The sequence below is a fragment of the Periplaneta americana genome, chromosome 3 (genome assembly GCF_040183065.1).
Source record: "Periplaneta americana isolate PAMFEO1 chromosome 3, P.americana_PAMFEO1_priV1, whole genome shotgun sequence".
NCBI lineage: Eukaryota > Metazoa > Arthropoda > Insecta > Blattodea > Blattidae > Periplaneta > Periplaneta americana.
The window spans coordinates 164,856,036-164,878,895 of record NC_091119.1 but is presented as its reverse complement, the minus strand read 5'-3'; the positions used below and the strand labels follow the sequence as shown (position 1 = coordinate 164,878,895).

General features: G+C 34.9%; 1 protein-coding gene across 4 annotated transcripts in view; it reads left to right on the top strand.

The window, feature by feature from the left end:
- LOC138696816 (tumor protein D54) overlaps nucleotides 1-22,860 on the top strand; it is a 99,432-nt gene that overhangs the window by 58,384 nt on the left and 18,188 nt on the right. The window contains exons 1-3 of one of the 4 annotated variants that reach the window (XM_069822241.1): nucleotides 11,072-11,971; nucleotides 14,700-14,812; nucleotides 18,381-18,529. In XM_069822241.1, coding sequence (XP_069678342.1) covers nucleotides 11,560-11,971; nucleotides 14,700-14,812; nucleotides 18,381-18,529 — 674 coding nt within the window. In that variant the 5' untranslated portion in view covers nucleotides 11,072-11,559. Of the gene's footprint in view, nucleotides 1-11,071; nucleotides 11,972-14,699; nucleotides 14,813-18,380; nucleotides 18,530-22,860 lie in introns of those variants that run through there. The other 3 variants (XM_069822240.1, XM_069822242.1, XM_069822243.1) reach the window with 3 other exon arrangements.

Here is a 22,860-nt window from a genome sequence, read left to right as displayed (position 1 = left end):
GGAGAAATTTCTTCAGTCAAAGTTGACTTTAGTTTGAGACAAATTAATCTCGGATTAGACTTTATACAACACAAAATTCCAAGTTCAGCTGAAACAAAGATCAATTTAACCTCTGATCTAAGATTAAATAGTTTATACAATTGGGCCTATGTGTGACAATAGACACAGTATCCAACCACAAGTACAGAGGTGCATCCGGACCTCGGCCTCTTAGTTACTCGTGATTATTGTTTAAAGTTAGTCGTGTGTAAAAGTATTTGTACCTGTGAAATATGACGTAATCCGTGTATTATAAACAAATGATTAGTGGCCTCTGTTACGTGATAACTGTCATATTAAGGATGCACAGTTCCTGCCATATTTCGGTGAGTGCTAAATGTAATAATAATAATTCATATATATTCCATTGCTTCTCCATCTTCAAATTTTTCCCAATAAACGAAGCTACTTACGAGGGTAGTTATGGTGTTTAAAAAAATCTTGATGTAAACATAACGAAAATTACGCTTAAACTTTTTTTCTGAAAAACAGTAATATTACAAATAAAATCACAATGAAAATATGGTAGCGGCAGAAAGAAAGAAAGACTGTTTATTTTCTTCAAAATGAGCTATCAATAATTGTTTTTCTGCGAAGGATATAACCAGAGTTAAGTTCATTTAAATTTGATGATGCTTTCCAAGCTAGGCTTTTCACGCAAAGTCTATAACTTCGAAAATATAGTCGCAATTTCGTAAATAAAAAATACGGATCTAATGAATTTCCTCAAAGAATTTACAAAAAAAAAAAAAAAAAAAAAAAAAAAAATCCATAGAATCTGAATGTTTGCAATTAAATCAGTATTTGACTTGGCCTGGAATGCCTGATTTACTAATATTTATTCATTTAAAACACATTCAAGATTCAAAAATTATTTATTAGTGAAAGATCAATAATACAAATACAAATATAGTTACAAAAGTGTCAGCAAAATACCAGTAATACCAATATTTACATATAAATAGATAAATAAAGGTAGATAACTTAAGTAAATTTATAACCTAAAAACTACTATAGGCTTACATTAAACAGTTATGTTACCGTTTGTTCCGTATGGTTGTAAAACTTGAACTCTTACTTTGAGAGGTGAACAGAGATGAAGGGTGTTGGAGAATAAGGTGCTTAGGAAAATATTTGGGACTGAGAGGGATGAAGTTACAGGAGAATGGAGAAATATACACAACGCAGAACTGCACGCATTGTATTCTTCACCTAACATAATTATGAGCATTAAATCTAGATGTTTGAGATGGGCAGGGCATGTAGCACTTATGGGTGAATCCATAAATGCATATAGATATTGTTAGTTGGAAGACTTGAGGGAAAAAGATCTTTGGGGAGGTTGAACGTAGATGGGATATTAAAATGAATTAGGGACTGGATTAATGTTGCTCAGGATAGGGGTCGATGGCGGGCTTATGTGAGGGCAGCAATGAACCTCCGGGTTCTCTGAAAGCCATTTGTAAATAATTTATTTATTCAATTAACACACATTCAAGAGTCTTTATTTGTGAAAGATAAGTAATAGAAATGGAGATATAGTTATAAAAATACCAGTAATACCAATGTTTAAATATAAATGTATAAGTGAAACAAGATAACTTAAGTAAATTTGTTACCTGTAACTAATATAACTTCATAATAAAAGGAAAATTGTCTATCGAGTTTCTTTTATCGGCCACGACATAATGCAGTCTACGCTAAGAAAATATTTCTTAACACTTCACTACAGTATGAGCCACTGACAGCTTCACGCTTATGGAGATTAAATAGCTCGTCAAACCACATGGTGTGTGACAAACTTATACTTAAATGTAGATTGTAAGTCAAAGGTAGCTTGCTGTGAAATCTTAAATCACTTCCCGTCATAACATGTTTTCTATTATACTTGGGGTGGAAGTAAACGTATTGAATTAAGTCACATGCGTTACAGATTAAGTCATTACGAGAAAATGTTCTTAAATATAATACGACCAATAATCTATTGAGAATTCTGAGTTTTTCGAGAAAACTAAATACAATATGTAGCAACGTTACAGGCTATAAATGATGTACAACGGCATCGATTAGAAATGCAAGTGATTTTTTTTTTCTCCAAGAACTGAGGAGATGCATGGTGGGGTCAAAATTAAGTAATTCTGGAAAATTATCCGAAATGTTTTTAGATTACATTTCAATTTTATTTTAATGTCATATTCCTTTTTTTTTTAAATAATTTATTCCATAATAATTGAATACCCCGGAATAAGGGTATATGATATATACATTGTTGCTGTATGCACTTAGGTCCTTCCAGGGGGTATTCAATTAATAAAACATGTTTGTAACAATTTCGTAACGCCCTTAAATTGAAAAAAAATATTACACATTAAATAGTTACTCCCTGAAATAAATGGATTTTTTCTAAGGAGGGTCTGTCTTCCTCCGAATGGCGGGACGTAATTAAGATGAATGCTAACGTAGCAGCAATGAGAATTCTTCATGGGAGATCCTTGGACGACTTCCGTTGCAGATACTGCAACGAGATTGAAACCTTAGCACATGTCCTAGGATCCTGTCAGCATGGAGAACTCCTAAGAAATTCACGCCATCATAACATCCGAAAACTAATAGCACAAGCCCTTAGCAAAAGATCCTTCGAGGTCCACGAAGAGGTGCACTGCGTTGTCCCGGCTCCGGAACAATTTTTTCCCTCGAAATTATTCAAATCAACTTTACAGGGAGTTATACCTGAAATCTTGATTTGCATAATACCCGTCACTGTTCGTTAACAGAAAACCACAATTTAAGTCACACGGACTTAGTGTGCACTCGAAGTTGGTTGCTTGACTGTTGTCAGCCCACTTTGAGGTCTGTGGATATAGAGGGAAAAATTGGATCGGTGTCGGTTAGAGTTCCCGGGTAGCTCAGTGGTAGAGCGTTGGTACGTTAAACCAAAGGTCCCGGGTTCGATACCCGGCTCCGGAACAATTTTTCCCTCGAAATTATTCAAGGATACTTTCCTTTCCCTCTTACTCCAAAATTCCAACCTTGTGCACACAAAATAAATTGGCACTAAAAACTTCCTTTTCGTATGTATGACGATGTGTATTCGACATACATAGACGAATTGCTTTATTTTTACTTTAAAATAATTGTTAGCGAGGTATCCGTATACTGAAATTTTCCCAAATAAATTATTGGCACTGAAATGTGTCTTTTCGTAAGCAAGATGTTGAGCATTCGACAAACACATAAAAATCTACTCTTTTTAGTAGCCTATTTCAAGATCGTCAGTGAGGTATCCGTATACTGACATTTTCCCAATTATTATCAATAATATGAAATAACCACTGTATAAATTACGTTACAAATTATGTAAACACGTATAACTCATGTTGAATTGTGAGGTTAAATCTAACCAGGTAAGCCTGCTTTTCTCTTAGAGAACTTCCGTCAGTACTTTTATTCTCTAATATGGATGCAGAATTGCTGACGAGTTCTAAAAGAATTCCCACTTCGAACTGTGCTGTTGGGTGCTCTTTTCTTTTTTTCTTCCATGATTATTGAAACTTATTTGAAAACTGCGAGGATTTTTGAAACAGTCCTACAAACAAAAACGAAGCGATAATTGACAGAGTACGTTCGTTCGCTGTTTTATACACGGTAACCTAGCGCTCAGATGATTCTTCTCAAATGAGCGTACCGTCAGCTGACGGTACTGAGTTGATCGAGGGAAAATGTCGGTGCACCGCATCTGTAACTTGATCATTGTCAAAAATTAACCATGTTTCCGTGATTGCTGATAAACGGGCTAGATGGTCGAGAATGGTGCACACGGCCATGAGTGTAGATGAGTAGAAGTAGTGCCCCTGGGGAGAGTTTTAAGCTTAGTTCACAAGAGTCGGATATGTAATAATAGACAACAGAGTCAGAACTGAGCAATGGATCTTGTAAACCGTGCGCTAATTGCGCTAATTTGTAAGTGGGGTTAAGAGGATTAAAGACCTTTAACGATACCAAAAGGAAAATACTGAATGACAAGAAGGACATTTCAAAGAAGTGGAGGTATGGCAGTGATCTTGTAAATCGTACGCTAGTTTGTAAGTGGTGGTTAAGAGGATTAGAGACCTTTAGTGGTACTGAAGGGAAAATACTGAATGGCATCTCAAAGAAGTGGGGGCTTTTGTTTTTATAAACTATAGCGAGGAACAATATTAACTTTTAGCACCTAAAATTCCGGGCTCTCTAATATCATACTAGGCCGCTGAAGGTTTCACGTACTTGTTATATACAATATTTTTGGTACTCAGTCCGTAAAGTAGTTTCTAAAGCTAGTATTAAAATAATATGTAATCTTATTTTCAATATTTATTCATATTGGCACGCCATGGCCTTCTATGTATTTATTAGAATGTATTTCCGATATCAGTTTTAAAAAGGCGGCCACTTGTGTAATATGTTTTTGTGCTTACGACAAATTCAATCCTTAAAGTGTAGGATTGATTCCTATAATACATTGTGTCCCAAAAGTCTTTGGAATTTGTGAACTCCTGTACATATCTTTGTCTCTCTACTGCACCTGATCGTCTTCATATGCGTATTCTTCTGGAATATGAATGTAGACCGAAGCGTGATTCATCGGTAAAGAAAACCTAACTCCATTGATCATCTGTCCAATCACCATGTTGCTGAAACCACAAAACACGAGCTTCTCGATTTCCACATCAGATAGCTAGACACCTCAATGGGTGACGAGCATTAAGGCATCATTCATATAATCTGTTCATAACAGTCTGGGTTAATACAGTCACATTCCCAACGTTCTGCAACGCATTTCTTAACATGTTAGCAGTTACAGTCTTTCCTCTCAAGGCTCTTAGGTACAGAAATGTATCTTGTACGGCAGTTGTGGTTCTCGGTTCACTTGAGTGTCTTTCTTCTAGACTGCCAAATTCGCGATATCAACTCCAAATTCTTGATATTACGCCGTTTGTAGTATTGAGAGCCCTCGCTGCATCAGCTTGTGTTCCACAATTTTCAATTATACAGTGCTCTCATTTTACGAGGAAACTAGATTACAGCGGAATCCCGGCGTATACTTTCTTGCGTGTCGTGCTTGCACCGGAAGTCCATGATTGTGTAGGAATTCTAGAGCTAGGATATTTACGAGCAAATCTCCGAACGCATCTTCTGCAGTTATCTTTTTTCACGTAACATTCCACCAAATTAATTCGCTATTCAACCGTATACTTCATTTTCCAATGGATTACTTAATACACAAGCAACATTCGTACACACGTTCCGATACAATTCTCAGAAGCAACTATAGGTATGCTACAAACAAAACTCAGCTCGGACTCCTCGCGGCGCGCATGCTATACCCCTCTTACTCCCCTGCAATAGGGATATCCTGAACTAGCACCAATAGATAGCGCACGTGTACTTTGAGGGATGCGCTTTGCTTGTGCATTTGTTTTCCGATATATAAACATTGAGGATTTACGTAGTGTATTAGTACATTAAATACTCTTAAAAACAGCTCAAAATGTTAAATTTTTGTTGTGTTCCTATATGTAAAAACCAGGGAAAGTCTTTTGTCTTCATTCAGGTCCCAAAATATTCTGAATATATGCTTTAAACCTTAAAAATTTAACTAATTAAATTGCGCCTCGAAAGTACTAGCTACATATTAAACAAAGGAACTACTTCAAATAAAGAATTGCTGGTTTCAGTTTCATTTTGGAAGAGGGAAAAGAAAAATTAATGAAAACATACGCAACCTCGACAGCAAGCTATGTTAGCTTAGATTATATTCAGTACTTCTTGGAGTCTTCGAAGTTTACACCTGCAGTAAACTCTCGACTAACTGGGATGTTTATTATCCAGGACGATCCATTTCGTGAATAATGTTTTAATGTGCTGTAGACTAATTATTAAAACCACGTTTTTACTTCAAATTTTAAAAATCATCCTCCATAGTATTCAAAGCTGCATGTTCTTAACCTACAAAACACAGGAATAATCGTGATACTACTGCAATCATATTATATCATCTTATCAAACATTGCATTTGATCTTTCTGCAACTAGAGAAAAAAATACGAGGAATTCAATTTCGATAGTCCCTTCCTTATAAAAAAAAAACACATTTGTGGCTGCAAATCCTGTTTTTAGTGTACGTTAATTACAATATTAATGATTAAAGAGGTAATATTCACCTTCGACGAAGTTCCTATATTTTTTATTTATTTTTTTATTCGTGCACCTCGTTCTCAGAATTCTCATTTAGGTTCATGAATATTCAATTTACTCGTATCTATATTGTGCATACTGCAGATTTCCCCATCCATCTCTTAAGGAGAATCGCCCAGTATTATACAAGTTCACGCTATTATTGTAAATTAAATTAAATTATGAGGTAAGAAAATACTGAATTACATTAAATTATACTAAGTTATACAAAATAAGTATAAATATAATTTTGACACGCACAGAAAACCAACAAATGGGAGAACGTATTCAATTATAGCGCATGACATAATATAGCCTTACAAACGGTAAAACTTCGCATAAGATATCCCTGTAGGCTTGAGAACATGCTGGGAACGGGAGCATACGTCATCTTCGCGAGACAGTCACGCCCGCCGGTTTCTGCCCACCGAGTTTTCTTTGTTGGATGCCTATAACTTCGCACGCTGCGGTCGGGAGAGCAGGAAGTCGGCCGGCGCGGTGGCGAATGATGCGAAGTTTCCTCATGAAATGAGAGCACTGTACCAATCGTCCTAAACATGTCATTGCGGCTTAAATGACGATGTTGAGCATCCCTTTTCACCGTTTTGACAGTGTTTTAATGTTTTACACCAGCGGTGGTGAAAATGTAATTGTGCGCCGAGCCTCTGTGTAACCTGCAACGTCCATAGGTGCTATGGAGGGAGGCGGACATCCGAAGGGGAAGTGAAGCAACTGACTGACATTAACGGATTTTCATTTTCCTTGCGTCAAGCACTTAAATATAATTTTATACAGTACAAGGCTACAAACTAATGTTTAGTACGTGTAACGAAGAAAGAAATGAACAATAAATGAACAATATCACAACCTAAAATTAACTGTCTTCAGAATGTCTCTGCGACAAAGTTTCAAAATCAGGAATTATGTCACTTACTGCCAGTCGTAGTTGATCACGAAGGTATTTGTCTGTCAATCGTGATCTAAATTTGGTTTTTACTATTTTAATTGTTGAAAATAATTTTTCACAAACGTAAATTGTAGCGAACATGGCTTCAACAGAGCAAGCGAAAGAACGAAGCTTCGGATACTTATTTTTTGGCAAAGATTTGAAAAGTTCAACATTTGTCAAGTCCTTACATCTAGCTTTCATTTGACATCACATAGTAAATCAGTGAGTTCAAATTGAAGAGCTAACCGCATTATTAGTACATCTGCTGAAAAAGGGTCGAAGTACAAAGATGATTATGATTATGATTATGATGATGATGACGACGACGATAACACCTAACCTTTTAATGTTTCATCACTAATATGTAGTATAATGCCGTTTTATGTTATACAACCGTTTGTGAACAAATCATACATTTAATATTCTCATCATATTGACAGCAAAAAAAAAAAAAAAAAATGCGTCCTCCCATCCTACTTGGAACTTTCGTACATGGTTTCGAGAGAGACATAGGCCTATGCCACTCGCAGGTCAGAGACAAATACAAATGGAACGGAATTTGACTCCAGTGAGTGAGAGGGTGGGGGTTGGCGGAGGTTAGAAGCAAGCTATCACTGCGAGCCACAATGTCTCGCGAATCACATTCTCGCCACGGCTGTTTTACACCGTTAAAGTTACCAAACTCTTCCATTATTAATAAACCGATATTCCTGAGTCACTGAAATAAATGTCAATAAACTAAAACACTGGTTACTATGGCCTCTAGTGGATAGACAAATGAAGAACTCATGTACACCCATTGTTTATGATTTATGTGGGTATACAAAGAATTTTAGAAAATCTCATCTGTTGCTTAGACAATTTTGATGTATTTATGGAAATGAATGTCGATGGATTAAAAACAAGTTACAGTATATATACACAAATGAATATGATGACGTCTGTATATTAATAATTATGCACAAATGATATAAAATGAGTGTTGATGAACAACGTATTTTGAAAGAGAGAACAGTAATAATTATTCTAAAATGAACATGCTCGGCATTATGGTGCTTTTTGTATTATTTAGATGTCAAATGTCCACGCACATTTGATTGACGCATACAGGAAGCAGAAAGATAAAGCTCTCATCCTTTCTGGATTACGGCCACCTTTTATCCTCAGTTAAAGACTTTGCATGCATATAATGCTAGTTCTTGTTTTAGTCTCCCTAATGGCTATGTGCTATGAAAAAAAATATATTTATTTGTTAATTTGTTTATCTGTCTGTCTGTGTATTTATTTATTCATTCATTCATTTATTTTGGTACGGTTAAGGCCATAACACCTCTTCCACATCACTACTACAGGGACATTATTTTATTTTTACTAACATTTCTAATATTAACCTGACTATATCTTTGGATCAGCGATTGAGAACCGGACATACCGTTTGCTACCCACTTCCACGACTGGAGTTCGATGATACTGACGTAATAATATACAAACAAATCACTTTACTAGGTATAGGAGGAAAGAAAAGTAGTTCATCCATTTACGTAAACTAGGAATATCACGCTTTTGAGTTTGATAATTTTCATTAGGCATTTTGTCTAATCAAAATACAGTACTGTATTAACAAAAACTGTTTTTACTCACTAACTGAGCTGTCCATGCGGACGTATTCATTGTGCAGTGTATATTATACTGTCTACAGCACATTGGCGTATACTATAGATAATGAAGTTAGATTGAAAAATAATCATAATATGGATATTTAAACACATTTTTGAAAATGGTGGCCGTTCATTTCCATACAGGCTTCAGTTCTAATGTACATATTATCGCACTGTAGACTATTGTACGTAATTCCAATTACCAGGTTCGTACTTCGTACCAGTAACTCATGTTGAAGTAATTCTGTACTTACTCTATAAAAGAGTATCTTACGTACTGTAAATTCAATCTTCACTTCTGCCCGATCCGAAAAGATAAAATTACTCAGACATGCTATCTACTATCCGTCCAAGTGATTATGTCGCAGGGTCGTGGAAAGGGAGGAAATCACGTGACAGTTAATTACTTAACGAAGCCCTTCTATTTAAGTTATTTTAAACAGTTGTATAACATTACGTAGACGTCCAATTCCTAACAGAAATTAATGTTCTCAGAAAAGAGCTAAGACAGCCCAGCCACAAGCCTTTACAGAGAGGCGAATAGAAGCAGGTGGGGGAAACCGGGATCCGACGTAGGCAAATGGACGAGAATACCTGTGCGAAAATGATTCAATATTGAAAGCTCTTTCGTCACTTGAAAACGCGAACATGTTTTTGGAACCTACTGTTTACTATGACCGTAAGGCTACTATGACTGTATATGCGGCCTTGGATCTGTGTGGAGGACGGTTGAACTTCATTAGTAGAAGGGATGGGAGTGAAGTACATTAAAAAACTCAGGTACAATAAAAATTGAAGTAAAAATAAAATGATGTCCTTGTATAAGTGACAGATATGCATACAATTAAAAATAAAAGTAGTAATATTAATAGTAATTCTTAAATATAAAATCATTTGTGTGAGGAAAGCTGAAACATATAGGCCCATTCTCTTACCTTAAAAATCTTGAAATATTTTTTTCGATAGCATCACAAGATTTCGTTTTCATACATTGTACAGACCCAGAAACAAAATCTGGTCCACCTGAATTTTCCAAGTTCCATTTATAACATATTGCGCATTGTTCGATATCATGATACGTCATAACACACAAACGACCACCCCCACCATAATAGCAACACACCCCCACCCCTACAATTGACGAATGCAATTCGCAGAATTCAAGATCAACAGTAGTTCGTGGGACACTGATGAAGACTCAGCACCGCGTCGAAACGGGCCTTCTGTCCAAGGTATATAAACTTTTTTAATAAATTTTAACACTTTTTAACGTGTGACTGAACAATTTTAAGTTTTTAACGTGAACTAGAATCAATGAACAAAAAATAGTTTCCTTCCCAGGCAGGATTCGAACCACGAAAGTCTTAGTTACCAGTCTATCGTGCTTTGGAGTGAACAGGGCTCTGAAATCAGCTACAAGGGTCGGTTTTTTTTTTTTTTTGCCCCTGCTGTACTTTCTGAGCAGTAATTGACTTGGATTGAAGAACTTCAAAGTTATCATTTTTCAAATTAATGATTTGTGTTCTATAAGATTGTAAAATAGAATAATTAAAGACTTGGTAACTATACAACTATATAATATCTCTTCTTTTTTTCGAAATAATCCTGTTAAAGTAAATTCTCTGTAATTGGGGTTTTTACTAATTCATACTGCATTTTCCCCTCATTTAATCCGAATTACTGATGTTCTACTGTTTATGCTCTTTACATGGTAGGCTACTTTTATTTTAATTTGAAACAGGTAGGCCTATTCGATACTGAGCAGAAAAATAGTGAGATAATAATCCCCTCGCCCTCTGAAAAGATGAATTTTCATACTGCTCATATCTGCTCTAAACTTCTCAGCCATTTTTATATTATAGAATTTCAGTCCAAATGTTTGCATTGCCTGCCTTTCTAAATATTGCACTACTGGTTCCATACTTTGTCCATTGCCGTTGGAATAGCTAGAAATATCAAATCAGTCGACCGTTTAGCCTGTAACGTTGAACTAAATCTGCCGAAGCGTAGCAGTCTTTAGTAAACTCCTGGCGTTACTCACACTACTACTGCATTACGGTCTAATCCAGAACATTGTTGCAGACAGAACAGCTGGTGGGCTTTAATTCACGTATTGTGATTAGGCAGTGTGTGAACGCCAGGTGGCAAGCGCTGTGCAAAGAGACTAGAAGTTCGCTGACCATGTGTTCACGGAGGAGAGATTCTCAGTTCTCAGTTGCTGTCTGCACAGTGTGCGGTGCCTACCTGTTGGCCACGGTAGCTGCTCGTCCGTACAACGTGGCAGTCAGTTGTTCAATTGAGAGTATACGCTATTGCCATCAAAGATTGCGTGAATTCATTTTATGCTTATTTAAAGTTTTAGAGCTTTCGTAAGGCGTTTGTTTTCTTAATAATGAAACGTTTCGACTTGTTATATCCGACATTACGGAATATGAAATGAAAACCTGAAATTTCCCACATACGTCAACACTGTGAAATTTTTTTAACAAAGCTGTGATTTATACTTAGCTTTAAGTTTGTTATATTAATAGTGCCGTTCAAAATAATTTTATGTACCCCAGTGGTGTTATGAAGATTAAAATTGCTGAAATTCTTTGTGTTTGTGTCGGATATCTACTGCCGTTTTGAGATAACGTGTCGAGCGGGTTAACCATGATCAGCTGTTCTGAAGTGAAGTGCCGTTTGTTTATCTAGTTCACGTATGGAAGATAAAAGTGAAAATGATATAACAGGTAATGATCTAGTAAGAAACAACAGTCCTGGAAAAAGAACATATATACCAGACTTGAAGGATGAAGACTTAGAAGAAGATCACGAATCTCTAGAATACGAAGAAGATTGCTATTATTCATATGTAGCCGAATCGGGAACGCCAAGTTTCGATCATTGTTGGCCGGAAGATGAACATTTTGTGGGAAATATTTCTCCAGATGGATTAGATGTGTCTGGTTCCCCGGAGGAGGGAGCGTTTCGTGTCGAAGCAGAATTTTATTCGAAACCCGCTAGCAAAAAATCCAAAAGTGTGAGAGTGACTTTTCAGGATCTGTCAAAACCATATCTAGCTAAAGTTAGTAGTCCACGTAACTACAGACGGTTCCTTCAGTTGGTGAAAGGTATAGACAGCTTTTGTCAATGTGCCTACTTATCATATTAGCCTTATTGGTAGCGTTTTTAATTTAAAATCATGGATATAGTTGCCGAGTAACCTTTGCCATCTGAAATGTCTTGTTTGTTTTATTTACTGAACAGTTTTTTTTTTTATAGAATCTGTGTATGGTGTCACAGAGAGTTAGGACAAATTTTCTGTGTGATGAAGCATTTCTGAGAACGTCACTTTTTAATATACTGTACAGTTTTCTGACACTACCATTATGTAGACAAATTCAATGTACTCGTTCTTTTTCAAAATCAGTTACTGAAATTTTACTCCTCCTGGGATTCTCTAATCCCTTTTACCTAGCATTCTGGTCTTCCATTCTCGAGTGTCATCGTGTATTTATAGGATATCCCTCCCCCCCACAGTAGTTTTGGTTTTTCCCCCCTCTCCAAACGTCTTTACTGTAGTGTAACAATTTTCACTCGAGATATGGTAAGGAATGAAACTAAATTCCTCAAAAATCTGAATTCCAGCACTCACATTTTTGTGATCTTTCACGATGTTTAGAACTTCTTTCAAATATCTCATTGCATTGTTACAACCCTCACTGTAATTTTGCTCATGAAAAAATATAGAATTGTTTAATACTCCCACATGAGCTTAGCCACACAAAAAAATACGCTATAATACGCACTATTTGGATATCATGCGTATGCTGTCAAAATACCTTTTTAGTAACTCAATCATAAGAAATGTATTTCAAATGATAGAAGTTATTGAACCATACTATATAAAAAATTGTAAAGGTGTGGCAGAATTTAATTATCTGGTATTTTGAAAAAAAAAATGGTATGTCAATCTCAGAACGGTAAAAGAGGAGGTAACTTTTTTAAGCTAGTTCCTGAAAGAAAACGCCTAATGAAGTAATTTGTGTATTTTGATTTGAATGATTTCTTGTTTATAAGATTTCATTCATTAAGTTCATTTTTATGAGCAGCTTTACAGAGAATTGTGATGTATAAATTATAAAAAAAAATATTCAATACACATCGCAATTAATTATTTAATGGCCTGCAATCCATTTTAATAACATTATGAATTAAATTTTCGAATATTTTAACAATGTACTCCAAAAAGTCTGTAACTTTTTTAAGCTAGTTCCTGAAAGAAAACGCCTAATGAAGTAATTTGTGTATTTTGATTTGAATGATTTCTTGTTTATAAGATTTCATTCATTAAGTTCATTTTTATGAGCAGCTTTACAGAGAATTGTGATGTATAAATTATAAAAAAAATATTCAATACACATCGCAATTAATTATTTAATGGCCTGCAATCCATTTTAATAACATTATGAATTAAATTTTCGAATATTTTAACAATGTACTCCAAAAAGTCTGTGCATGCAACTTATATTTTTGAAGTTAACTGCAGTATTAAAACTGACTTTATACATAGACCTATGTCACTTCTAGCCTGTAATTGACCAGCACGGTTTGTTAAAAAAATATTAATTACGCACAAGCATTAAGAACAAATAATAGAAATAAAATTGTGCTGGTTTTAGCACTTGCAAAATTTTTACATGCATTAACAAATGTAACTCATTTTCATTTTCTAAAAAATGGAAATGTATTTGTCATTTTAAATTCGTAAACGACAAACTTCAATTGTTAATAATAAGAAACAAGTCTTTTCCATAATATGTTTAATTCAGCCGTAACACATTCTTTTACGCTAAAAAAGAAAAGGAAAGAAAAAAGGAGGATAAGTCTACCTTCCATCATATATGAATCCTGAATAGAGTTTATTTATTGCATTTAAGTAAAATATTTTTATTGACATATTGTTCCGATAAGCAAGTTTATTTTGTTTCGTCTATTACTTATCTTTATTGTTGATAATAAGTAATTATATTATGATTAATTTTATGCCATCTATTATTTAGCAGAGCCAAGAGGAGATAAACGTTTTCGCCATAAATGGCATCTTCAAGTCCCATGTTAGGCCTATTGGTTAACTCTATACGGACATATTTGACATCTGGTTTTTTTCATTATTTTTCCTTATATACATGTACAGGTATTAAATATTAAAACACTAACATTAAAACACAGGCAATTTTTAATAACCTAATTGCATATAGTAAACATATATATTTTACAACACAGACATTTGATTATTTTTTAATAACCTAATTGTATAACATATGTTATTTGTATTTTGGTTATAGTTCAATAGTCTGTAATTTAATGTTAGTGTTTTAATGTTCAATACCTGTATAAGGAAAAATATTTATTGAAAAACCAGATAGGGGCCTATGTCAAATATGTTCATATAACATTAACCATTTAGGCCTAACATGGGATCTAAAGATGCCATTTATGGCAAAAACGTTTGTCCCCTCTTGGCTCTGCTAATAGATTGCATAATTCTCTCTTAATGACTAATGACTAATGACTTATTATCAACACTAAGGACAAATAATAGGTGGAGCAAAATGAACAAATATATTTTACTATTAAAATATTTTTGTTAAAATATTTATAGACTTAGTCAGATCGTTTTTCAGTGCTGTTTGCTGAAAACCTTCAACTTCTTGATATTACTATCTTCTTACTGTTAAAAAATTATTACCGTCATTTCACTTCTGCTGTCAGTGGAAGATTTTCGTATTCTGTGCATTTCATCAGTATAGCAATATGTAATTATGAGGCTCATGATCCTTAACCTTTTCATTTTAGCTGAAGAGGCGCCAGTCGATATGTCCCCAGACTCTGGCATCAATGAACTGCAAGGACTGACTCCAGAAGAACAGGAGCGTCAAAGACAGGAGTGGCAGCAAGAACTTACGAAGGTGAGAATAGTACCTTCATCTTTATTTTCTCCTCCTGCCCCTTCCTCTGCTTCCTCCTTCCTTAAAATTGTGCTCTGGAAGATTATGTTGGAAGTTAGATGTGGGGCCGCATAATAGAATTCCTGAGAGTCCACAGTATACTATAGAGATCAGAAGTTGGCTAGGGGCAGGAATGCATGATGCAACACTAGTAGCCGAACGTTGCTATCACGTGCATCTTCATTTTAAAATAAATTGCACACTGATGAAATGTTAAGTTATTGAACAAGTAACAACTACTTAACCATGTTAATATTATAAATTTTGGTGGTATGTTGCCTGATTGATTTAGAGGATGATGCAAACCACGTCGAAACTAGTACCGTAAATCGGGTAACATACAACCAAAATTTATAATATTAACCTTTAGGAGGCATGCGTCCATTATAGTGGCCAGCACATATGCCTCACTTGGGTCCGTGGACACAATGGTGTAAGAGGAAATGAAAGAGCTGATGAGCTAGCGAAAGCAGGAGCCTCCAGCAGCGAAACTCTGACATACACTTTACAACCAATATCATATATCAAGAAACAAATACGACAACAGACTCATCAAAACTGGAATACTAGATGGACGACAAGCACAACCGGATCACTAACAAGAGACACCTACTTCCCAACAATCCACGACCGACTCAAAAGCCATCACTTCAAACCTACTTTCGTAACAACGCAGTTTCTTTCTGGACATGGGAAATTTGGAACTTACTTCGACAGGTTCAACATTCCAGCAGACATCGACTCTACACTGGTGGCCATAATTCTGGAAACTTTTTGTTTTTGTACTGAATTTTTATAACATCTGTATTGGTTCACAGATTTATACAATTGAAAATGTTACTCGTGACTGATTCGTTAAGTATGGGGTTATAATAAAGGTATTATATTAAATCCTGAATATTTTAACAATAAATAATCATTAATGTGTGGGAAATTATGTTCTTGTCGTTTAAGATCTAAATATTAATTTCAGATTTCATTATAATTTCCTACTATTTACTGTAATAAAAACTGGTCCATTGTTGATTTTAAGATTGTTGATCAGTAGAAGCATTGTTGAACACTGTTAGTATAAAATATGGACATTATTAGTATGTTTCTATCAATAATCTGTCTTAAGATTTCGTTAGGTTAACACCTGATTGCTTTACAACACACTTTATTGATCATTTTATCACAATGGCTCCACGTAAGGACTGAACACCTTCTAGGGCAGTCACACTTCGAGAAGAAGGCTGCGCAGTCAAGGAAATTGCAAGAAAACTTGGTAATGGTGCTACAGTGTCTGGCATCCAGAATTTATGGCAGAAGTACAAATCCACAAAATCTTGTATAAATCTGTGAATCCAATACAAATGTTATAATGTTTCAGTCAAAAACAAAAAGTTTCCAGAATTATGGCCACCAGTGTACATGCTCCTGTTGCAAAGACCTTCACAGTGTGAAACATCTTCTATTTGACTGTCCTATTATTGAAGCAAAGGGATTTCAAATAAAACACATCTTCTGGACTGTTACACCGAATACAGGACTCCACTATGTGAAGTAATCAAAAAACCTTGTTGCTACAGACAATTTATAGACTTGCTAAGCTTTATATTTAAAAGACTGTAGGTACATATTTCACCATTATCTGTGTAAAAATAAGTAGTATAGATAAGTAATATACCGTATAACAAAAACTAAAACCCTAGCATACCACTTGGTGAATTAGGGTTCTTTTCCACGGATATTTAATAATAATAATAATAATAATAATAATAATAATAATAATAATAATAATAATAATATGGTCATGACGGGATATGTTGTAAATTGTATGTTGTATATAAAATATGTTGATATTCTTTAATTTTATATAACGTTAAGGACATTGCACTTGATTAAAACAATTAAAAAAATTGTATTTTTTTTGTAAGGAGCAAAATCATTTCAACTGCAGTCAACTGAAACCCCGTCAGCTTCCATGTATACCATTACACCGATTTCTTTACATGGGCTCTCCCCATCCTTTACTACAGGCTCAATTGACTGCAGTGGCCAGAATGTGAATCTGCGATCTTAGGTACGATAGGCTGGCTGGACATATCTTGTGCACCTTAAACCGCGTGGCTAATGAACCCACACGAATTTCCCCCACTGTTGGAAAGTTATCCCCCTCTCATAAATTCATATTAACATCCCTGCCAGGGATAACAATTGTTTTAATAAGAGTATACTTTATAAAGTACCATATAAAGTAAGCAAAGAAAATAATATTGATGTATTAAGCTGATAACAATCAATAACTTAGAAATTACACATCTTATCTTAAGCCTGGTCATGGATATAATTATAATCAAGACGCAAGACAAGCAACTCAGTGCAACCAAGCGTTGAGCCGTATCGAATGAGGATAATAATAATTTTATGTATGGTATTGTCTATCTCGATTAGGGAAAACACGGGAATTTTACTGGAAGCAAGTAAAGAGATAGTTTGGAAGTAAGTCTCGAAAAGACAAAGTAATATGATTATGTCTCGTGACGAGAATATTGTACGAAATGGAAATATAAAAATTGGAAATTTATCTTTTGAAGAGGTGGAGAAGTTCAAATATCTTGGAGCAACAGTAACAAATATAAATGATACCTGGAGGAAATTAAACACAGAATAAATATGGGAAATGCCTGTTATTATTCGGTTGAGAAGCTTTTATCATCCAGTCTGCTGTCCAAAAATATGAAAGTTAGAATTTATAAAACAGTTATATTACCGGTTGTTCTTTATGGTTGTGAAACTTGGACTCTCACTTTGAGAGAGGAACGGAGATTAAGGGTATTTGAGAGTAAGGTGCTTAGGAAAATATTTGGGGCTAAGAGGGATGAAGTTACAGGAGAATGGAGAAAGTTACACAACACAGAACTGCACGCATTGTATTCTTCACCTGACATAATTAGGAACATTAAATCCAGACGTTTGAGATGGGCAGGGCATGTAGCACGTATGGGCGAATCCAGAAATGCATATAGAGTGTTAGTTGGGAGCCCAGAGGGGAAAAAGACCTTTAGGGAGGCCGAGACATAGATGGGAAGATAATATTAAAATGGATTTGAGGGAGGTGGGATATGATGATAGAGAATGGATTAATCTTGCTCAGGATAGGGACCAATGGCGGGCTTATGTGAGGGCGGCAATGAACCTCCGGGTTCCTTAAAAGCCAGTAAATAAGTTATTCTCTATCTAGGATTCTATCCCCCCCCCTCCCTCATCAGAAATCTTAATGCGCACCCTGGGAGTAGGATCATTACAGTATGTAAATTGTGTTTGTATTTGTATGTGTTACTGGGAACAGCAGATTGAGAATTGGAATGCATCCAATCCACCATGACCTGATAAATGTTTGATGGTACAAGTAAATAAGAAAAATAAAATTAAAAAATTGAAATAAATTACTTAAGAACTGTATATTTCAGTAATATTATTGTTTTGTTTAATCATTTTTGTGTGAAGAGGAAGACATAATTCATCTTTCTTTCTGCCCATCCAGGTTGAGGAGGAAATTCAGACTCTCCGTCATGTTCTTGCATCCAAAGTGAGGAATTCGCAAGAGCTGAAGAGGAAACTGGGCATCAGCGTGTGGAAGGAGTTCCAGGATGACATGAGTCAGGGTATTCGCAATGTGAAGGAGTCTAATGTGTAAGTAACATGATGTATGAAAGTAGCTGTTGATGTTCTGAGTATATTTTATGTTTGCAAAACCGTTAATTTTGTCTGCTTTCATGTGGAAATGATTGTCTCTCTGTCTATAATGTGAACAATGAGTTACAGATACGAATCGAAGTGCCTTGACACCTAAATTGATGTTATTTGTGGTTCTTGCATAACTGTTTTATATTTGAGCTCTGATCCAGGCCAAATGGTTATTACCCATTAGAAGTGTACAGTTATTTGTTTAGTATAAGAAAGGTAAAGCATTGTAGCAGTGAAGTATACAGTTCAGTAATATGCATATATCAAGGACATTCTTTAGAGTAGGTGTTAGAAGACATTAGAGAGTTTTCGCACCCTGTGGTAGGCTAAACAGTTAAGGCTATGTTGACAATAAACCGGGAATGGAAACGAGAAAGAGAACGGAAATATTGTTAAAATATGTTGTTGTTGTTTTCTAATGCCAGGCGTTTGACAATAAAGTCATTTGACCTCTTGCACTCCAATATTTTTCAAAGATATTATCATGACTAGCCACTGAAGCACAGATTTTGAGGTGTTCCGAATCCATTTCTTGGCTTGAGTTGCACAATGGGCAGTTAGAGGACTGATATATTCCAATTCTATGCAGGTGTTTGGCCAAACAATCATGGCCTGTTGCCAATCTAAATGCAGCTACAGACGATTTTCGTGGTAAATCGGGAATTAACTGTAGATTTTGATGCAGAGAGTTCCATTTTTTCCCTTGGGATTGAGTTATCAAATTTTGTTTGTTGAAGTCTAAGTATGTAGATTTAATAAATCTCTTCACAGAGTAATACGTAGATTTAGTAACAGGTCTGTAAGTAGCAGTGCTGCCCTTTGCTAAAGCATCCGCATTCTCGTTTCCCAGGATTCCACAATGGGATGGTATCCATTGGAATACAATTCTTTTATTGAGTGATATTAATTGAGAGCGCATTTTAGTTATTTCTGCTGTTTGAGATGAAGGTGTGTGTTTAGAGACAATTGATAGAATAGCTGCTATGGAGTCTGACAATATAACTGCATTCCTAAATTTATTGATGTGGCATAGAAGATTCCTGAGACATTCACTTATTGCAATGATTTCACCATCAAAACTTGTTGTTCCATATCCAAGAGATCTATAAAGTGAGAAGAGACGCACGTAACATCTGCACCGGCTCCTTGTTCTCTGGAGATCAAGGATCCGTCGGTGTATAAATGAAGCCAGTTTTGTGGAGGGTACCTAATATTAATTGTCAATTCAAATTAACTATCGTGAAAGCTCACATTTAAATACATTTATTTTAACAACATTTCCGTTCTCGTTCTCTTTGTCGTTGTCGTTTACATTCCCGGTTTATTGTGAACCAGTCTTTAACGCTATGTTGACATCAGTCCTGACTATGTTAACTTGGTGATGTATGTTAACATCTGTAAAAGTTCTGAAAGAATTATTATACGATATTTCCAGGTCTTTTAACATATATCATGTTGTAGCTCCTATGATAGTCAATCAGTCGTGCTGTAATTTCTTTTAATTAATAGCTCAGTGTCTAAGGAATGCATAGAAAAAAAAATTGAAATGAGAATCTTTCTTTAAAAGTGAGAAAAAAATACTAACTTCGATGTGACCTGTTCAGAATAGACATTTACACCTTCAGAAGTTGGTGGTAAGCGGCAAACATTTTTATTTTTCATGTTAGTTGGTGGGGGGGGGGGGCTTCGAGTGAAAGAAATTTGAGAAAGAATTGAAATTACTTTTAAAAGTGGTTGCTACTCAAAATCTTCATTGGTTTCTAAGTTACGGCGAGTTAAACAAAGAAGCATTTTCGCTTGATGGCGTATTCACGACTCAATCTTTGTCTCTTGAAATTCCAACGAAAAATTCTTTCCTGAGCCTTCTTGTACTTTGCCCTGAATAATTTATTCATCTTGAGTTGTTCTAAGTAGATGAATATCATCCACAGAGGTAAATCTCAAACAAGATTCCATGTTTTAACACCGAATCAGGTCTATGGTAAACTTCGTTCACCCATGTTATCCAGCTAGAAATAGCAGGTCCTCTATTGAAATAATTTATTTATTATTTATTTATTTATTTATTTAACCTGGTAGAGATAAGGCCATCAGGCCTTCTCTTCCCTTCTACCAGGGAATTACAACTACAATATTAAGAATACAATTACAATTATAATTACAATTAATATTAAATTTACAAATACAATAAAATCAAAGTATTAAAAGATTAATTGATTAATAAAAGCTAGACAGTTTATTGTAAAAGTTAAGAAGAGAGAAACATTTTTTTTTTATTATTAATTAAGTAAAAATTAAACCTACTCTACACAGTAAGAAAATGCTTAATAAGTTTGCTTTTGAACACTACTAAATTCCGACAGTCTCTGATGTCACTGGGTAGGGTATTCCACAAGCGCGAGAGCGAAATTGTATATGATGATAAATACGATGATGTCTTATGTGTTGGTATGGCTAGTATGCGGCTATTTTGCGTGCGTGTGAAGACATTATGATATGATGACAGGTAACTGAAACAGGAGGTAAGGTAGGTAGGTGTAGAGGTGTGAAGAACTTGGAAAAGGAGAACAAGAGAATGAAAATTTCTACGTTCGTTAAGCCGTAGTCAGTTTAGAGTTTAGAAGGATGGGGTAATGTGGTCAGCGCGACAGACATCGCAGACGAAGCAAACACAAGAATTATGAACACTTTGTAATTTTTGGCGACTGGTTGACATTGAGGTCAATCAGTAGAAAATTACAATAATCGAAGTGGGGCATTACTAGTGTTTCTACTAGTATTTTCTTGAGTGATAGCGGGAGGAATTTTCGAATGCTGTTTAAGGAATGTAGTATGGAAAGCACTTTTTTGGTAATATGGGTTACTTGGTTATTCCAGTTTAAATGCGATCAAAGTAAACTCCAATGTGAGGTGAGTGGCTCTGATTGGTTCTTTCCTCAATGACGTCAACATAGTGTTAAGCATTTAGCATTAGCATGGGGAGGGGGGGAGAGGGTGCGAAAACTCTCTAATAATGAAACTTTCCACAGTTGACTGTACTCCTATGTGTCATGTAAATTAGGAGGAGAGTGAGATTTTTTTGACGAAGAGGGACTATCTGGGGTATTAGGTCATCTTCAGTGTCCTTTGAATCGTCTGTCATGAAGGTACATTACCTTTTTTAAAAATTGTAACACTTTAACGTTTTAACTCTACAAAGTTTTATAGTTTTAATCAAGTGTTAAAATGAATAATAAAAAAAAAATAATGAATTTGAAGGAGGACCTAAAATATTGGAAACTTATAACAGGAAAATTTTGTTAGGTCAACGTGCAGTGGTGTTATACTGTATTATAAACTCAGCAGTCAAGAGTTTTCATAGTTTATTGGGCTTTAGGCCAATAATAATAATAATAATAATAATAATAATAATAATAATAATAATATTAATAATAATAATAATAATAACAGTATTCCATCCCTCTATACCTAGCCAATAAAATTTTCTCTATTAATTTGTGTCTACAGATAAAATAACTGTAAAAAAACCTGTTTATAAAGTTCGAAACTTTTTTATACTCTGTTTATAAGGTTCGAGACATTTTTTATACTAATGTAAGACTAAGCTATCTAAAATTAAATTACATATTCTTATCTAGATATTTAGACCAGAAATGATCAGACACTTCAGGTGAAGTATTACTTGCAGATTGTTTTAATAAAAGATAAATAATATTATAAGGGGTGTAATGGAATTAAAAAGACTACTGCCTTACTTTAAGATACTACCAAAGACCTTATGTTGATAGAATAATAAAAAATATTCCGGAAAATAAACTGTATGTTTTTCTTTGCCACACCTGGAGTATTTTTTAAGCTAAACAGTGTGCAGTAATAACATACTAATTTACCTGCTATCTAACTATATCTATAAGACCTAACAATTGTGCTAATTATGCTGTGCTTCAGTTCCTAACAAAAAAAAAAGTTGAGTAGTAAATGTAATTTAAGTCTTTCGTGATCTTTTTTAAGAAAAGGTTCGTTGTTGCTGTTCAATTCTTCTGAAATACATTAAACTGATTGTTTTGATGCTCTTTATCAATTTAAATGGGTCAGGAAGTTTCGTAACCGTAAAGGCTGGTTCACAATAAACCGGGGAACGGAAACAAGAACGAGAACAGATGTTAAAATACATGTTTTTAACATTATTTCCCTTCTCGTTCTCATTTCTGTTCCCGGTTTATTGTGAACCAGTCTTAATATTTCAGACTGTTTATGTAAGTGTGAATGTATGTTGT